The sequence below is a fragment of the Morone saxatilis genome, unplaced genomic scaffold (assembly GCF_004916995.1).
Source record: "Morone saxatilis isolate NCDOM2014 unplaced genomic scaffold, NCSU_SB_2.0 Contig16, whole genome shotgun sequence".
Classification (NCBI taxonomy): domain Eukaryota; kingdom Metazoa; phylum Chordata; class Actinopteri; family Moronidae; genus Morone; species Morone saxatilis.
The window spans coordinates 23,520,255-23,539,304 of NW_023339718.1; the positions used below are offsets into that span (position 1 = coordinate 23,520,255).

The window sequence follows — 19,050 nt, forward strand, 5'->3', positions numbered from 1 at the left end:
AACCGTGTTTTCTTTGAGTGGTGCTTGTTCGAGTTATCCAACCCTCTTAATACCACTCATCACTGGCTCTAGAGGCAGTGAACACCCTACAGTAGGATGTCAGATCCTATTGAACTGTTGTATTGTTGTATTTGGGCTGCAATGCTCACCACCCTTTCACTTCTGCTGCAACAGCGGTAGGCCATTAAGTATTTATAACTGCTGGCTGCTGTCAGGCCACAGAGCTGACACACACACACACACACACACGCACACAATTATAGTGAGCTTTTGCTGCCACTTGGTGTTAAAGGTGCAAATTACACACACTAATACAAGTTGGAGTGCTTCAGTTATCCAGCCTCACTACCAGTCTATCTGTCTGTATCTAATCTTAACTGACACATTAGCCTACATTAATCTGATGATGCCCTTGTCTAATAAATGGTCTTTTAAGATAGGGGTTCCCAAACCTAACCCTAACAATTAATCCCCTCTTGAATAATGTTTTTACTTTTCGGTTTCATAGGCACCTATCATTGGCATTACTACAAATTACAATCATTAAAAATGTCAGTTTCTTCCCTTGTTGTTCCAACTTACATAAAATGTGATAAAAATTCAAATATTGACCCCAGACCCCAGTTTAAAAACCAGTGCTCTAAGACATTACAGGACTACTGTACAGGATTTTTGGCATCTAGCAGTGTAGTTGCTGAGCGAAAAGCCCTTTCTAGAGCCAGTGTTTGGTTTGTCAGTTCTGGGCTACTGTAGAAACACGGTGATTCAACATGATGGCCTCCGTAGGAGAGCGCCTGCTCCCTCTGGAGATAAAACCGGCTCATTCTAAGGTAATGAAAACACAATGATCCTATATTCAGGTGATAATACACTAATGAAAAGATCCTCTTAAATGTTACACACCTTTAATTTGTTATTTTCTTTAATATTTTTGGGGCCTTTTATTTCATTTAATCAACAGTGACAGCAAAAGACGGAGAGAGAGGGGATGACACACAGCTAAGGGCCACAGGTCAGAGTTGAACCCATGGCTGCTACAGCAAGGACTCAGCCCTGGTATATGGGCCACCAGCTCTACAAGGTGAGTAACCTTTTCTTTTCTTTTCTAAAAGGAAAAGGACACAGACCATATTTTTAAAATCCTGAACAAGAGGGATCATTTTTGTTGTTAATGGAAAAGTAAAGTTGTCACTGTTATACACATCGTCATTATACACATACAGTAATGTAGTAAAACAATAACAAACGTATAAAAAAATGTGTTAAGAGCAATAGTACATTTTCAAAAAGCCTTATTTGATTAAGGCTCATTGGTGATCACCAGCAGGAAGCCACTGACATATACTGTATTAAAGGAATAGACTACACATAATTATATAGCTGTATAGTTTTTGGATGATCTACAATTGTACTCAAAACACATTACACAGTATTTATCTTGAATATAGCCCACACCTCCCATGACATCAGAGGACTCTGTCAGGTTAGACAGAATGCAACTAAACATTAGCAATAATACCTTCAAAATAAAGGCACATTTTGCATTTGGCAAACTTTCACAGCTATAAGTGATAAATGTTATTTATTTTTCAGTGTATTTAGAAAGACATCACACCAACAAACAAAAAACCCCAACGGAAAAACCTAATTGTAGAGATAAAGAAGAAAATCCAGGAGGTCAAATTATGAAAAGGCGTTTGTGTTCAAGAGTAATGTTGAGGGTGCAGCACACTTTACGTGTTAAACAATCATTCATTTTTGACATTTACTTTTGGACATCTGATCCAGTTAACACCTGCACACTTCCATGTCATTCCAGTTCAGGTAGACCCAATTCATAACTGGTCCAGCTGCAAAAACACAGCTGGAACAAGAACATGCATGAAAGTAGATTGCTGGATTTATATTTTTATGGAGAAAATTAAACATTAAAGTTTCTCATATCAATTTGAAGCCTGTAACTCTCTATACTTAAATGATATACCTATAATAAGTACCTAGAATTGCTGTATTTAAGTATTTGTCTATTTTGCATACAGTCCTATTTACATAGCTAACTTAGATACTGCAACACTGACTAGCGCCACCTACTTTTGAAGAAAGAAAAATCACCTACTACAGATACAACATTTTTTTTTTCACTTTTTATCTACTTTGTGTAATGGCAGTAGCACTATTACACTGGATCTAATCAATCTGGACTTTATTTTGGAAACCGGAAGGTGTCGTTAGCCTTTATTCCAGCTACTTGACGCCGATTGTGTTCTTCAGTGAAAAAAGAAATCTAGCTAGAAGCTTAGCAGGAGATCTGTCAGTCCAAATTACGAGTGTCCCGGAGCCACAGGACCTTCGCTGTTGTCGTTAGGCCACGATCTGCTAAGATGACAGAGCTAAGGCACCGTGGAGCCAAAGACACCGACCCAACGTTACAACAGCAGCCGTCAGAGGACAAGGTAACGTTAGCCAGGACGTCAACCAGAAGCGATGCTAACGCTAGCTAGCAGCTAGCTATCTGAGAGTCCTAATGCAATGTGGCTCGTGTAGCCAGAGAAAAAGTCTCGTTAAATCGATTAAAATGTGTGTTTTTTTTAACGTTGCTTCTCCGTCGGGCACATTTGCTTGCTAAACAGAACAAGAGCTTTAACTTACAAGCTCTTAAAAGCCACTGAAATGCGCCGTACAAATCATCCGCCAAACTACTCGAATTTTAGACTTGATTGGCTGATGCTACTTACGGTCTTCCTGGGTGTGCTTTATTCGTGAAAACAACAGGCAAACCCAAGGCAGAAGTTAGAATTGTACCTAAATTAACCCTGCTTTCTTCATCAAGTATATGCCGACTTATAGAATGGCTCCCCTTGTATAGTAAAAATCATAAAGTTAAATTTGAACCAGTGTGTTTATTTCATACAAAGCAACGCAACAGTAAACTGTAACATATTTGAATGATGTTTGGTAGAAATGTTCTTCAGCTAGCCACACACACACACCGTTGAAAAAGCAAAACGCTCCATGTGGCCTCCTCTAACTGGGGAAGACTGAGATATTACTGTTGACAATTTGCTTTTCCATCCAGTTATAAGTCCACTGTTTGTTTTGGCCTGTTTACTTTACCGCCCGCTGAACGGTCACGGCTCTGTGAGATAGTCCGTGCCATTGTAACAACATTAGCTTGGCGGATCTGACTGCTGGAACAAGAACAGCAGCTGCTTCAGGCACACTGCTGTCGAGCAAGATGTCATCATTTACTTTCGTGTAGTATTCGGACTGAAGGGAAAGGATTGCCCGTGTTGTCAACATGGATGTCAGAGTTGCTGTCCAGGGAATAGTCGGAGCCCAGAAAGGGGCGTGGTAATGGATATGGACGTCTATCCAGGACGAGAGGACATGATTACAGAAAATTGGAGAACAGCTAAAAGCAGATGGTAGAGTAGCTGAGACATTGGCTGCATCCGTACAACAAAGCACACACAGGCCATGTCAGGGCAATGGTATTTACCAGTGAAGCCCACTCAGAGCATTGGCTTCTTCTTAATGTGCCATTTATGATTTCATGTCTTGTAATTGTGATGTATTTCAGAGCAGACTAGCACAGAGTGATTGATGAAGTTGTCTCTGTGCTACTAATGTGGAGTGCTTGTTCTGCAATCAGTACATTACTTTTAACAATAAGGTATAGTGCTATTTAAGTGTCTGGCTGATTGTATCCATCCCATGTCTCTCTGTCCTCATTTAAACAAAAGACACTGACACATAATTTGTCTTCAGTTTGATCTGGTTATTAGATTTGCATTACCTACAAATACAGAATACCCATCCAGTATGTTGTATAACTCTTTATTTGTCAGTAGTTTCTGAAGTAACGCTCCAAAATAAATGATATCTGAATCTTGCATGTCTGGATTGAATACATCTGTGAGATAATCTAAAGCAGTTTTTACCTGTCGAGTTTAATACCAGTGTAAAGAAGAATCTGGCCAGCTAAATCCTGTGTAAAGACAACATCCTGGTTAAAAAGAATACCAGGTTAGCCTGACACTGACACCCACCCCTGCACCTAGAACAAAATCCAAAGCAGGACTGGGGTTATTTCAGTGTGGAGTAAGCTGGGCAGAATGCAACTGCAGATGTGGAGACCATGTTAATTGTGTGTCACAGGAAGTGTCCTATGTGGATAAGGAAATTCAGGCAAATAGTAAATGGTCATGTGGTTTAGGTGAAGGTGGACCACCAGCAACATCACACAACAGTCATCCACAAGATAAAGTTTAATCCTGCAGGACATAAAGCTGTTCTGGTGGAGCCCTTCTTGGGGACATAGCGATCATAACAAGTAAAAGGTGGGGAAACATTTTTGTAAAAAAGGTGATTTATTAAATGTGTTCTGGCCCTGCTATGACCTTTTTATCTGCATCAGCTTTATAAGAACAACTCCAAAGAAAATCCCATTTTATGAAATGAGAATGAGGACGTTAGGAAAGGCAAGTAGAATGAAATTTCTGAATGACACACATTTTGATCAGACTATATAAACATTAAAGCTGCCTCAAAATTCAGCTGCAACACTATATGTGGATACCTGCATGTTGCATCATCTGGTTGTGTACATTTCTAATTAAAAACAGTGTGTGGTCTTTCAGGCGACACGTGTGGTCTTCGGCTATTTAAAATATTTAAAAACAGTTGTTCTAAAATATTTGTAGCTGAGAACCTGAATCACAAGCATCCTCTTTTCCTTTTGGCTGTACTTCTGAAGAACCCACACTTCCTCTGCGTTTAGATGTCTGGGCCTAAAAGCTCGACTACAGACAAACGTAAATGAACTCATCCTCTCACAACTTGCAGATTTAGCGGTGTCTCTTGCCGCTGGTCTACCAGAAAGCATGAAAGGGGTGGAGTGTTGATGTGAAACGAGCGCCTATTTTTAACTCGTGCATCCTGAATGACGGATACTGTCTCCATAGAAACCAGCAGGCAAAGAATGGGTCTGTCTCTCTCTCTCTCTCTGTGTGTGTGTGTGTGTGTGTGTGTTATCTTGTGCATGCTCCTGTATTCAGTTGGTGGATTTTGACAACTATTGACAGTGCATACTATTTTGTGTGTGTGTGTGTCATTTCATTTGAAGGAAAGTCAATGACGTTTTCCAAATCATTGGAAAACTACAGTTTTGGTTTTGTTGAGGTTCAGTTGATCCAGAGAGATGTGGTGGCCAGTTCTTAATCTTAAGGACACTGTAACAAAAGGTGGACACACACTGACTGTTGCAGCTGTTAAATAAAATGTGACCCTGAATCTCAATGTTAAACTGAATCAGCCCAGCAGGGAAAAATGATCTTTTTTGTTATATTGAGAAACTGTTCTAGTTTCAGTGCTGTTCTTTTCCCAACATATTTTCTGTGTTATTAAATGTTTTTTCATCATTAATAATTATGTGGATTTTTAAGTGTCATAACGTGAAAAGTGTCTTTGTTTTAATGTGAAGGATCTTTTTAAAACAAGAAATGTTTATCTTGGATTCTTGGAAGACCTCTGAATGACAAATTGCACTGAATATGGATCTAATTTAGTGTGAATGGTTCTCATTTTATGAATTTGTCATACCACAGATTATCATGGTTATTCAACATAATTGTGATGTGGTTGATTCTGCATTGTCAGTCTTATATAGTGCACCTTTAATCTATTTAAACCTACTACAGGGAGTTTTTAACTGGTTATGAAACAGCCTCAATTTAATACTGATGCCTCTGTGTGATCTATATAAGCACACCAGACCATCAACAGGAAGACTGGCTATTTCCACAGTGCCTGCTACCAGGTCAGATTCGGTCAGATTCCCCTTGAAATCAATGAAACTAGGCGGTAGAAACACTAAAGCTTTTGTCCACAGGGGCCGGCAGAATCGTCAAAAATGAAAGATCCTTGTGCTTTAAGAAAGAGAAATAAAGTCCTTTTTATAATGCTGCTTTAATCTTGGCAGAATGTTCCCACCTAGCCTTTTTGGTATGTGTGCTATCACCATTGTGAAACGGCAAACAATAACTAGCATATTGTCAAAGAAAAAGCTATGATAAATGAATAATACAGAAAATATCCAGCTGCAGTATTGCAGTAGTGTTTAGCTGTTAAGGCCCTACTAGCCTGAGTGGGCGTCACAAAACAGCGAGCCGACCATCTGCTGTATGACTGTGAGGTGAGAACTCTCAGCCTAATTTGGTAAGCAGCAGCAGCAGAGAGGTCAGTGGGGGGGCGGGTGAAAAGTGAAAGGACAGACTGACCTGAAGAAACCGCTCTCTTTTTATCCGACAAGCTGTGCCTGTGTGTAACTGCCAGCGTCGGATGACGTCCATCCTTTGATTGTTGTTGCCGTGGAGAGGCCGAGATCGGTGTGTTTTAAACAGGCCTCCACCAGTAAACAGATGGTTCTGAGAAATCAACAATATGGATGGAGGTGATTTGGCGCAGCGTTTAGCCGCCCACACACAACCCTGCACTGGCAGTCCTGCTGCAGTGTGCTTCACACTGCATGTCCACTCTGATATGATGAACCTGCTGCGGTTTGTTCAGTGACATATCAATGTTTGTTGGAGTACATATCAATTTACAGGACACAGAAAATATATATGTATACACAGTGATTCTACTATAATAATGGCCAGCAGGGCTTTAAAGACATTACACATCTATGGTCCACCCACACAGATGTTTCCAGGGCTGTGTGAGACACATACAAACCCCTCAGTGATTATATTGACCAGACAGTCTGTTTAGTTATGGGTGATTCCACGTGTTGAAGCAGTATACATGGGTCTGTGGTGAGAGAGAAACTCATTGTGTGATTCTGGAGGTGTCTTCTTTTTTCTAAATAACTTTTCTAAAGCAAAGTCTAAGGAATGGACAAAATAGTGCGTTTGTCTGCTGTACATAAGCTACACACGTTAGCTTGCTAACTGGCTTACTACCTACAGCAGCAACCAAGCATTATTTCCAAGCTATTTATATTATGATGTGGTATTGCAGGTTACGTTATAAAAATACCTGTTCAGGACTGCCACTATGAGGGATCCGAGAGGCTAGTATGTTCGAGTTTAGGCTAATGTTAGCAGCTCGGTCCCGCTCTGAGATATCCTGACATTTCTACAACTCACTCTCAGAGTGAAGGGAAACAAACTGATTAAAAATAGGAAGAATAAGGCAGAGCATTTTAACTAAACTTTTATTTTACTATAAAATTACTAAGTAAAAATGAAGTAGCTATGTAGCTTTACCCTACAGTATAACAACAATGCTGCCCCTTATTTATATGACGTCTGCATGTATGAGACACTGGTTGAGTGACCTTTTACCTGGCACATGCAGCTTTAGCACATCGTGTATGTAGGCATATTTAAGTGCTCATTTTAGCTGGAAATAGTGAACAGTGAGCTAGCAACTCACAGCTGCAGCGGATTCAAATGTTCTAGTGACATTTGCTATTCAGCTAACAAATCGGACAGTTGTGGTCTCTGAATCGGCTGCTTTGGTTCACTATTAAGATGTTTGTGTGGTTTATCTGCCACAGTTGTTGTAAACCACGTTGGTGGTGTAACAGTGAAATGACAAAAAGTAAACTGACTACAGAGCTTTTAAATGTTGACCGTGCTGGTTCCGTATGAAGGTTAATTTATGTTTATTATAATTGGGTGCATCATTGCTATTGGCAGGAAATATTAATTTGAATAGCATCGCTTAGGATTTTAGGTACTTGATGATAGTAGTAGGAGTAGAGTATAATTGAGATTTTCAGTTTATTTTCTCATGTTTCAGCATGTAGGTTCATAGTATACTTTATGGAACTGCAGTATAAGCAAAGCTGATTATTACTGCCTGATTGTAGACCAAGGAAATATTGTATTTGGATAAAATGCTCATAGTGTAAGATTGTAGTGTGAAATAAAATTACTGCACACATAGTATCATATTAGTCACAACAGTGTAGGCCAGAGTGTCTGCTTCCTGCTGCATTCATTCTCATCTCTACTTCTACAGTCAGATGTTAGTTTGATTCCAAATATGGTAAAGTGAAATCATGAGAAATGTATTTTGAGGACACTTCTCAGCTGACACAGGAACTGTTATTGTAATAAAGTACTGGAGGAAACGCTACAAGATGTGTTGTAAAGGGCAAAATACCAAGTCTAACCTAGATACCATATCATGTGATTTTGTTTGAGGCCATCACTGTGGCATGGTATTTACTTATAGTTTGACTGTTTGACTTGCATTTACATTCCTTTAGCCACACAGGCCCTGTGTTGCTGGAAATATGTAAATACAGTCATACGTTGGATAGTTGCAAAAAGAAGAAAAATAAAACATTTGGGGCCCAATTAATTAAATGTATCATGTGAATATCTGCATAAAAGTTATTCTTTAACTACTACTATATGTTCAATCAGAATCTAAGATGGAGCCAACTAAAACTTAAATATGTTTTCAATGAAAAGACGAAAGAGCTGCTCATGTTTGTTGTGATTCTGTGGTTGCACCTGTTGTCCTGCCACCGCAGCACCATATTGTAGCTCAGTTTCAGTGTCTCATTTCTCCTCTGTCTGTTTGATTGTCAGGGTTCAGACGGTGAGCTCAAGGTGGAAAAAGATGGGGTGTCAGACAGTGAGTCCAAAGTGGATTCAGGAGTCCCAGAGGTGCCAGTCTCTGCTGATGACACCCCCGAGGTACTAAACAAGGCCCTGTCTGGACTCTCCTCAAGGTACTGTTGTTCCATGAGTCACCACATTGTTCTGTGTAGAGCTGTCAACTTAAGCAAGAGGCCCCTGTTTTTCTTACACTTTACAGCACTGCTACACAGGCAGAGGTGCCATGATTCATAGAAAGTAATCCTTCTTCACACATGGTGTTTTGTGAACAGCAGATGTGAATCATGGTTGAACTGTTGAACTTGTATTTCAGGCAAACACATTAATAGTATCAACCCTTTGATGTCGCTGTATGAGACCCAGTAACACTACTGTTTTACCACTGGAATACAGATACATTTTAATTATCAACACACATAAAAGCAATAGTATTCATCAAGGTGTCTTGAAGAACGAACATGACAAACTCGGCAGAGCTTGAGGTATTCTGTTATGCAATTTGAATGCACACCTGCCACCTCATATCACTTCATTTTACTTTGTCATTAAACTGGATGGTAGTTTGTTTTTATTTACCTCTGTGTTTTTTGTGTGTTCCATCAGATGGAAGAACTGGTGGGTGCGAGGTATCCTCACCCTAGCCATGATCTCCTTCTTCTTCTTCATCATCTACCTGGGCCCCATGGTGCTTATGATGATTGTGAGTACAAACTAAGTGGTGCTGTGCAAAAGCTGTAAATGTAAAATCATGTTGTTGTTTTTTTTGTTTTTTTGTAGCTTCTTGTAGTTTGTACTCATTAACATATTTATATTTGAGGTACAGGCACAGTTAATTTTTTTAATGAGTTGTAAAATGTATTGAGGTTCATAATTGCGCTCTGAAGCATATTCAGTTGAGCGTTGAGCACACAAATGAAAAACATAATCTTGTGGATTAATGGGATCCAGGCTCTGTAATAACATGCAGGATTGCTGCTCCTGTCATCTGGGAATTCTCTGAAAATAGGCCTGTCAGCCATTTTGTGTCACTGGGACACTAGGACATATTCATACACACGCACACACAGAGTTGTGATGCTCCAGTAGTTCTGTCCCCGGTGACGCAGTGTTTCTCTGTGCAGGTCCTCTGCGTTCAGATCAAGTGCTTCCAGGAAATCATCACTATTGGCTATAGTGTGTACCACTCCTACCACCTTCCCTGGTTCAGGACGTTGAGCTGGTGAGGCCAAACAAAAACACAATCACACACACATGCACAATATCACACATTTTGTAGAGGTCATGAACGCAGCAAATATCCTTGCCAGCTTCTTTCTTATTGTGTTGTCTCATGTTTTATTTTGTTGCAGACTTCCTGAGGTTTGTTTTCTGACCTGTTTAACTCTTGAGTAGGTTGTAGATTATTAAGCAAATCATCAAAAATAGCAAAAAATACTGTAAATCATCAGTGCTGTTTGATTTTAGCAATAGTGCTGTACAGTGTAGTATGATAGATAACAGTCCTGACATTCACTATGCCATGAACATCAAAGCTGTATCCCATTAGTCCTTTTGACCTGGGAAATCATTTGGCCTTCTAACATTTAACATAGAGGGGAGTGAGTGACTGAGCAAAGTTTATTCACATGGTAGACCATTTTTCTGCAGGCATACTGAATGCAGAGGCTGATTAGCTGCTGCTATCATTAAGCTATGAGACATACATTTTTTTTCCACACCTCCACCCCACAGGTACTTCCTGCTGTGTGTGAACTACTTCTTCTACGGTGAGACCGTGACAGATTACTTCTTCACACTGGTGCAAAGGGAGGAGCCGCTTCGCATCCTCAGCAAATACCACCGCTTTATCTCCTTTGCCCTCTACCTGACAGGTACAGACACTGAGCTTCATCTGAAAATAAAACCTAAAAAGTCCTCATGTCTGTGTGTGCAACTTCCACTAACGTATACTAAGATTTCACAGCTATCTTTTCATGTTGTAAATCATCATGCCATAGTGCCACAAAAGTCATCCAGTATAGACTCATATCATGAAATGTTTTGTAAGTTTTTTGGGTAAAGTCACATGTGGGGTGCCACAAAACAGTAACAGTCTTCACACTATTACCCAACTGCAGTCACACATAGGTTGTCAAATGAATACTTTCTACTAGAACGTTTTTTTGTGGCCTAATCCACAGTACTAAATATATCAGTGTACATTATTAGGTGAGATAGTTCAAAGTTGCTTAATTCAGGCACCATGCTAACTGGAGATGTCCCACTTCCTGTACTGAAGGTTGTCAGGTAGTTAGTCAGTGCTACTAAAGGCTGGTGCCAAACAGGATGTGGAGAGGAAGACAACACCCTGACGCTTTCTGCTTCTTGCCTACTAGTCTCAAGGTGAAACTGAAGGGCCCGGTTTCTCACACTGTCTTTGAGCAGACAGGCTTTGAAGATAATGGCATGTCAGAAAATGCTCAAATATGCATTGTTTTGGAATAACATTTTTTAAATATCTAACCTGGAACAGAGTAAATGTCAATGCAAATCCTCCCAGCTCCCTAGGGTCTACAGGATTGAGCTGCACAAATAACCACAATATTATTGAAATCACAGTATGGCCAAGTGTAATATCCAAGTTGCAGGAAGCTGCAATTAAAATTTGCTTCAAAACAACATTATAATGAAATATTGTAGCTCTGCAGATATATCCTGTCTTACAAAGCCCTTTTGGTCTGACATATTCTCTTCTTGCAACATCCTCTCCTCGCCTCCATCTTGTACACAGCATGAAACAAAAGGCTCCAGCAATCTTGAGTTACTTGCCGCACATTAACTCTGGGCTTTGTCTGAAATAGGTCAAGCTAAATTTAGTTGTGTTTGACCAAAGATGACCGGGATTCTGAATGAATTAATCTCCCTCCTCTTATACTTCAGTCCAGATTGTGTCTATATGAAGTATTTCACACATTATTTGTCATGTTGTTGCAGGTTTCTGCATGTTTGTGCTGAGTTTAGTGAAGAAGCACTACCGCCTGCAGTTCTACATGGTAAGTGGTCCCCTGCCTCCTCCTGGCCTCCAGCCTCAAGGAAGCTGGGTTATTGATGAGGGCTGGTTAAAATACAGGCAAGTGTATAGAGAAGAGTGGGCCAGAGGATTGCTCTAATAACAGTTGGTGGCGTTAACCAGAGAACCAATGGTACAGTAAAATCATTGCTTGGCAACGCAAAGAGCGCCCAATCATGTAACACAACACCCATCCTTTGGATAAGTCCAATGAGCCCTACGATGACGAAACCATGTCTCGGGTAAGCACAGCCAACACAAAGAAGTGTCTTTGCTCACATATGGAAAAATAGCTTTTCTTCTTGTGTCAGTAGAATTTATGAAAATATTCATCCTGTAAAGGGTTTGCAGATCAGTTTTACAGCTACCCATACTCAAACATTCCCCATATCTAGACAGCTAGTCCTCAATGTTGAGGAGGAGACACTTCCTCCACCCACATTAATCACAGTTGGATTTAATCAAGCTGTTATCTGGTCAGCTGTTGCTGCTATCAGATTATGTCCTGTTACAATCCACATAGTAGCAAATGTTGTTACTATATGTTCATGTTCACTCTGCCAAGAATTATTTAGAATAAAGCCATAAAACAATCATGAATAATAAGGTTTGAATTGAAAGCTAATTTAAATGTATTTTAGTGGAGACAAACGTGTTTAATCTTGTTTGTATTGTGTCCACAGTTTGGTTGGACCCATGTGACTCTGCTGATTGTGGTGACTCAGTCTCACCTTATCATTCACAACCTGTTTGAGGGGATGATCTGGTAAGTGACCAGTCCTTTAGCTCATCTAATACTGTACAGTTGAGCTAAATCAGCAGTAAAATGACTTTTGACTCTTGGATGTGTGCTACAAGTGAAATCAAATTACATTGAAATTCAATTCTGTTCATTTGTAGGCCATGAGCATGTACAGACAATTAGCCAGTTAAAATCAAATTACTTGTTTTATAAGACATATTTTCACTCTGATGTAAACGCTCCTTTTCCTGAATAGGTTCATTGTGCCAATTTCCTGTGTGATCTGTAATGACATTATGGCCTACATGTTTGGTTTCTTCTTTGGACGCACCCCTCTCATCAAGGTTGGTTATCTTACGGTTATTCTTAGCTTAATAAACCGTTAATCAATGATTCAACAAATCAAACTCACATGATTCTCTTGAATATCTACCCACTGTCCGAAGATTGTTCTTCTTTCCACTGCTGGTTGTAATGCCGGGGCCAGTCAGTGCTGTGTCCAACATGATCAGTGCCTTTGGATGGGGTGTGACTTTATTGTATTGTGTGGTACATGGTGATATATTACTTTATCATATTATCCTCTGCAGCTGTCACCTAAGAAGACATGGGAGGGATTCATCGGTGGGTTGTTCGCCACCATTGTGTTCGGCATCATGGTAAGAAAGGATTTTTATCTCATGCCTCGAGAATTCGGCATTTTGTCTGTTCTGATCCCCACCATAGTGTACCATTTCAACCACTCAGAAATGTGGTTTCAACTGGGCTCCTTTTTAAAATAAGAGCCGCAGGCCAGTGTTGTGACTGCAGAGTAACCGAAGCCTCTCTCCTCCCAGCTCTCCTATGTAATGGCCGGCTGTCGCTACTTTGTGTGTCCGGTGGAATTCAACAACGACTCCAATAGTTTCCAGGTGGACTGCGAGCCATCAGACCTTTTCCAGCTCCAGGACTATGCCCTGCCCGGGATCCTGGAGTCTGTCACTGGATGGGTAAGACCACCTGCACTCCTCCTGCACTCCTCCTGCTCTCTCTCTCTCTGTCTCTGTCTCTGTCTCTGTCATCCTTTTGACTTCACTGTGTCTCTTTGCATTACAGCTATATGTAAGAAAGAAATAACTAGTGCAAAGTCACTATGTTGAGCCAGTATGTCACAATTTAAGAGGGATCCAAGATATTCATTGTATTTTGATTTTGGACTTGGACAATGCCTGACTAATGTATTACAGCTCCTCTGTAAAGGTGAAGTAAATCATAATTTGTATTTATATTAGGACCTAGTTGGTAGTTTCAGCTCACACATGGACAACAGATATCCTAAATCCTGTTAAGAAATGCAAAAAGTGTAAAAAGTGTGGATGAACCCTGTATCAGGCAGTCCCAGATTAAAACGCAGGTCTCTGTTCTGCTCTAACACTTCCTTCTTGTCTCCCCAGACCACAGTGCGTCTCTACCCGTTCCAGATCCACAGCATTGCTCTCTCCAGCTTTGCCTCCATCGTGGGACCCTTCGGCGGCTTCTTTGCCAGCGGCTTCAAGAGAGCCTTCAAGATCAAGGTAGGGATGAAGGACTGCACTTGCACCGTCTGCTGCAGTGTTTATTTTAATGTTTGCAAACTTAACTGCAGAATATTCCATGTATTGTGCATTGTTGTATATTATGTTTAAAAGAGCAGTCCAAACACATGTTCTGTCCTTTGTCCTTTCAGGATTTTGCCAACACTATCCCGGGTCATGGTGGCATTATGGACAGATTTGACTGCCAGTACCTCATGGCCACATTTGTTAATGTCTACATTGCTAGCTTCATCAGGTAAGCACACGACTCTATGAAACAATCACACTTGACTATGTTAATTATGGCCTGTTTTCAGATTTAGTCTCTGACACTCCTCATGTGCAGTTTGCAGTAATAACAGTGGAAAACATCACACATCAAAATTAGTGGTCATGTTTTAAACAGCGGGTCCTCGATTTCAGACAGTTAGACGAGAGGCTTCTCATTTCTTGCCGCCTATCATTGTTTTTGCTGGCTGATACTTGGACAAGCAGCTGCATGGTCCGTTTTCTGCTTCATTTTTTATATTTTACTTCTACAAGAGAAAAGGCTCTGAGAACGAGCACTAACTGAAATGTACTGCTATCTTGCGTAACAAGTTCGGCTGGAGTTACGGTCTAAACTTCCCCAAGTTCAGCCATTAACAGAAGCTGTACACAGCTGCTAGCGTTAGACTGAACTTTACATTAGCATCCTGGGCTGTGTGCCACACAGTGGGAGGAATTCTACTCTAATGATGTACCAGTCCTGAACTTAAGCTTTTGCTAACGTAACCTTTAACCCCACAAAATAATGTTCGCTAATGATTAGCTAATTCTTAGCCTTGGAAATGGTTCCTCCTGTAGGCAGTAAGCTAGTAAGCAGGGAATCTTAACGTCTGCAGCTTACATTAGAGCAAATACACTGGATACATTTTGGATACAGGATGTTATGTTTGATTATCTTCTCCCTCCCCTCAGGGGCCCCAACCCCAGCAAGGTGATCCAGCAGCTCCTGGCCCTCCGTGTCGATCAGCAGCTCCACATCTTCAACTCCCTAAAGGCTCACCTGACAGAGAAAGGCCTGCTGCCCGCCCTGGAGGACGCCACTGCCTAGAACCTCCCACACCCCCACACCGGCTCGCCCTGAGAAGGAGACAAGAGAGGAGGGCAGCAACCCGAGGGCCCCGCGCGGCCCCCGGAGCTCTGGGAGACTGGCAGTGCTTTGTGTGTGAGCGAGAACACATCCGAGAAAAACACAAAACGAACAACAAAAAAAAACTACAGCCGTGGGTCATTCCATTTCATTTGGGTGTGAGGGTCGAGCATGTTTGTGTTCATACAGTGTGTGAATCATGTTTCAGACACCAGTGTTTTCAGGTTGAGTTAGTGAATTACTGTACTGTTACACATTTCCATAATAGCCAACTTGTATCTTTTCACACTGTTGAACAAAGTGATGGTCAGCTGTACATTTCTACCTGTATACAGGGTAACCTCTATATACCTATTAATGTGTGTTTAATATTTTATTGTTCTTTTTTGTTTTTGTTTTAATGCACTGCTCTCAACCCAGTTACTTACTGTATTGTTACCCAAGCTACACCCCCCCACCCCCTGCCAAAATTAAGTTTTAATTTTCTTTATCGTGATTGTTTCTATTTATACATAGATGGTTTTTATATTTGGTATGTTCTATTATATCTTAATGTCGTGTCTGTTTTATTCAGCCTGAAGTCACCTTCGCCTTCTGCCATGTGCATTTATGTGTGTGTGTCTTTTTCCTGTGTCTTCACTGCCATTCATCACTCAGCTGGTTGGTTTTGTGCTGTAAGGAGCAGATAGCAGTGCTCCACACATAACTGTGTTTAATTATGAATCAAAAGATAATCTCTGAAGGCCAGTGCAACTCTTTCAGCAGAATAGTCACAGTCTCCCCTCACCTGGTTGCCCTTTGATGGCAAAAGCAGAACGATTCTCAGAGATGGAACACAGTCGAGTTCTATTTATTATTAACGACTTGTTCTCCGCTAATACTTTTTTATCTTCAACAAGGAGCGGTTATAGGTTTTACACATGTTCAGTAAGGTGGCGGGGGCTTTATTGCTTCTGTTTGTGACATTGTTCGGATGGGACATGCCAATATGTGCTTCAGCTGTGTTGTAACCTCGCCGTGTTCACAGCTTCAGAGCAGAAACCCACTGTCACTGGTTATGCATTTGATGTTCAGGTTTGAGTTTGCCAACACAGTAAGCTACTGTAGCAGCAGTCAGTGCTGAAGAGGTTTCACAGTGGGACTGTGATATTTATACCACTGGCAAATGTTTGTTTGATTTGATGGTAAAATATAAAAGCTGAAGATTCTCCAGTGCTGAGTTCATTTCTGTTTTTTGAATTTGCATTGTAGATTAATTTAGTTTGTAGTTTTGTTGCCGTCTGTTAAATGGGCGGGCATATTAACACATGAAGATGAGTTTCCTTTCACGAGAAGTACTACTCAGCTCGTGAAAGCAGTTGTCTTCTGTGGCGTGAGCTTCAAGTCTGAGAAAATAGGAAATATCCCTGGTGACGTCATAGTGATGTCATCAGGGTTATCTAGGATTAAGTTTGGAGACTTAAGTTACGAAACACCTTCAGGGAGAATGACAGATGTGACCATGTTGCATTATGGGAAATATAGGCTCAAATGTTAAACCCATACTAGGGGCAGAAAGTCAGAATATCTCACCCACTGGTGCATCCTTTTTGACGACGACTTTTAATCTCTTGCAAGTCGCCTAGTGCTACTAAACTTGTGTAAAATCTGCTATGTCAATTATTATTGGGTGGAATATATTTTTATCATTTATTTATTGAAAATATTTTCATTTAACTTTAAGTCCGACTGAGCCATTGATTCCGCTTAAACTCACTACTGACTGAGTTATGTAACTTAGAGTATACAACAGGTGGACAGCGAATGTAGTTGAATTTAAAGACTGTAGAAAGATTTGTAAGACTTTCTTTTGATACTTTTTGGGAAAGGTAAAGTAAATTTGTCCCAAAAGATATTGAAATATTGTTATAAATGAAATAATTAGTCACAACTTTATGGCACAGTGTATGTGGGTCAAGCTCTGACCTGACCATACTCATTAATCAACCAATCACCTCACGCTGGCCGTCATGTCTGTGCACATTCATCATTTTGTTTCTTTGTTTTGAGGAAAGAATTGATTTCTCCTTGTCAGTGAAAGCCATAAGAACTCTGAAGGTTGAGAGACGTACTGTAGGTGTTACTTTAACCCAGGCGCAACTGTTTCTGTACCCAGTGTCATGGAGAAAACAGCAATATGAACATTCATACAGTAGTCAGTGTAGCAGGGATGTGAAGGTCAGTATCTAAGATGTCTCTGTATGGTAATCATACAAAGCACCTTATACACGTGCTATTAATTGCTGTCATTTTGGAAATAATTTACCACCTTAAATGTCCTCTCATCAGAGTTACATATGTTTTTAAGCAGTGGACTCAAATGTTTTGCTTTTGCAATCAGTTTGTAAGAATTGACTTTTTTTCAGATGGAATGAACCACTGTATAAACCAAGCATGACTTTACACCTGTTTCCCCCATATTCCGTCCATTCATATTTTTATTGATGTCATTTTATTCATGTCTTCGGTTTGACTTCTCTGATATCCAACCAGTCTTACGCTTATCTTTCTTGAAGTATTTATTTTATTTACTGTAAGCAAATTAAACCTTCTCAAAGTTGCTATATTGTACATTTAAGAAGATGTTTAGAGACCTGTTGAGTGTTCTTAAGTATTTTTGGTTAGAGGAATATTTAAAGTATTATTGCCATTATTGAGATAGCACAGAAGTATTGTCTCTGTCTTTTTTTGCTGTGACTTTAGTGCAGTTGGGTGTTTTCTTGGCTCTTCCCCGATAGCTGTCGTGTCAACATCTGTGTCGCAGTGCACGTTGAAGCAGCGCAGATACTCGTAGCACTGTGCTGCATTGTCTCCCCTTGAGTAGACAGGAAGTTTCCAGAAAGTAATGAGTACTGGGTTTCTCAGCATTCGTAGATATCTTATATTTCTCGGGCTTCGCCGCCTCTGTTGGTGGTTTAATGTTTGAGGTTTTAGCCCTGCAGCTCTGTACTGCCATTTCTCTGTCTGGTGTTACAGACGGCCACTAGAGAGAGCTGGAGCTCCTGTGGTCGGCTGATGGAGTGTAGCACTGATGCTGCATCTGAGCAGAAAGGTTTGACCCTTTGCTGCTGCTGTTTGATACATTCCAGTATCCCTAAAGTTATCCCTAATCAAACCTGATTGTTGTTTTATTTTTTTTTGGCACCCAGGAAATGTGCCATTTTTAATCAACACAGTGCCACTTTGCTGTTGCGAGTCCTGCTCAGCCAGGACCCTCTAAAAGGAATGTATGGGAGTTGTGACTGTCCCCACATACTGTAGGCTCCCTTTTGTGGACTTTTTATTTTGTGGTTATAGATCCTCTTACAAAGCTGTGCAATGGTTTGTGTTGAGTTGTACATTTGTCTAGAGAATTGTACTCTTTGATGCTGAAATGTGCTTCGCTTTTGTTCAAAGAAAACTAAAGTAATATTAATAAAAAAAAAGTAAAAATCATGTGGTGTGCTGTGTGTGACCTGGTTCCCTCTTGGTCTTCTTCCCCATTTTGAAATAGATATTCAGTTGATTTCCTCACACCTACAGAACAATTTTATAATAGTGGTTTATTTTTTTTTTGTGATGAGGCAAACAAGCTAACGTCAAGCTTTGATCTTAATATACACTCACTAACTCTCTGCTGCAGTCTTACTTGTCTCATGAGAGCCTGAGCTGTGAAGCAACATGCTTACCGTAGGACTCAAACCAAGCGGGTAAAAACCATTTCCTTTATGCAGACACCCTTGGGGTTTTTTTGTGTGTGTGTGTGACACCAGTCAACATTAGTCATTTGAAAACTCCCCACTAAGCCCAGGAGCCGTGCACCTTTCAGTGAATCAGCTTGGAAGCCATTTATACAGCACTCTACCAGAACAAGTATGAACATGGAAGTAAAGGCAGCATGAGGGGACGCCTTTTGA

General features: G+C 40.5%; 1 protein-coding gene across 1 annotated transcript; it reads left to right on the forward strand.

The window, feature by feature from the left end:
* Window positions 1-2,239: 2,239 nt before the first annotated feature.
* On the forward strand, window positions 2,240-18,579 carry cds2 (CDP-diacylglycerol synthase (phosphatidate cytidylyltransferase) 2). Its single transcript, XM_035659069.1, has 13 exons — window positions 2,240-2,453; window positions 8,607-8,749; window positions 9,240-9,336; window positions 9,758-9,855; window positions 10,368-10,507; window positions 11,610-11,668; window positions 12,369-12,451; window positions 12,684-12,771; window positions 13,018-13,086; window positions 13,264-13,416; window positions 13,861-13,980; window positions 14,133-14,236; window positions 14,941-18,579. The coding sequence occupies exons 1-13, from the start codon at window positions 2,382-2,384 to the stop codon at window positions 15,074-15,076; spliced, it is 1,362 nt and encodes a 453-aa protein (XP_035514962.1). The 5' UTR covers window positions 2,240-2,381; the 3' UTR covers window positions 15,077-18,579.
* Window positions 18,580-19,050: the final 471 nt, after the last annotated feature.

What these genes read in the sequence shown, in the direction of transcription:
- cds2 (XM_035659069.1), top strand. Translation starts at nt 2,382, where the DNA reads ATGACAGAGCTAAGGCACCGTGGAGCCAAAGACACCGACCCAACGTTA. An exon ending in CCATTGTGTTCGGCATCATG is followed by an intron (nt 13,087 to 13,263) that starts GTAAGAAAGGAT and finishes CTCTCCTCCCAG; the next exon opens with CTCTCCTATGTAATGGCCGG. An exon ending in TGGAGTCTGTCACTGGATGG is followed by an intron (nt 13,417 to 13,860) that starts GTAAGACCACCT and finishes TTGTCTCCCCAG; the next exon opens with ACCACAGTGCGTCTCTACCC.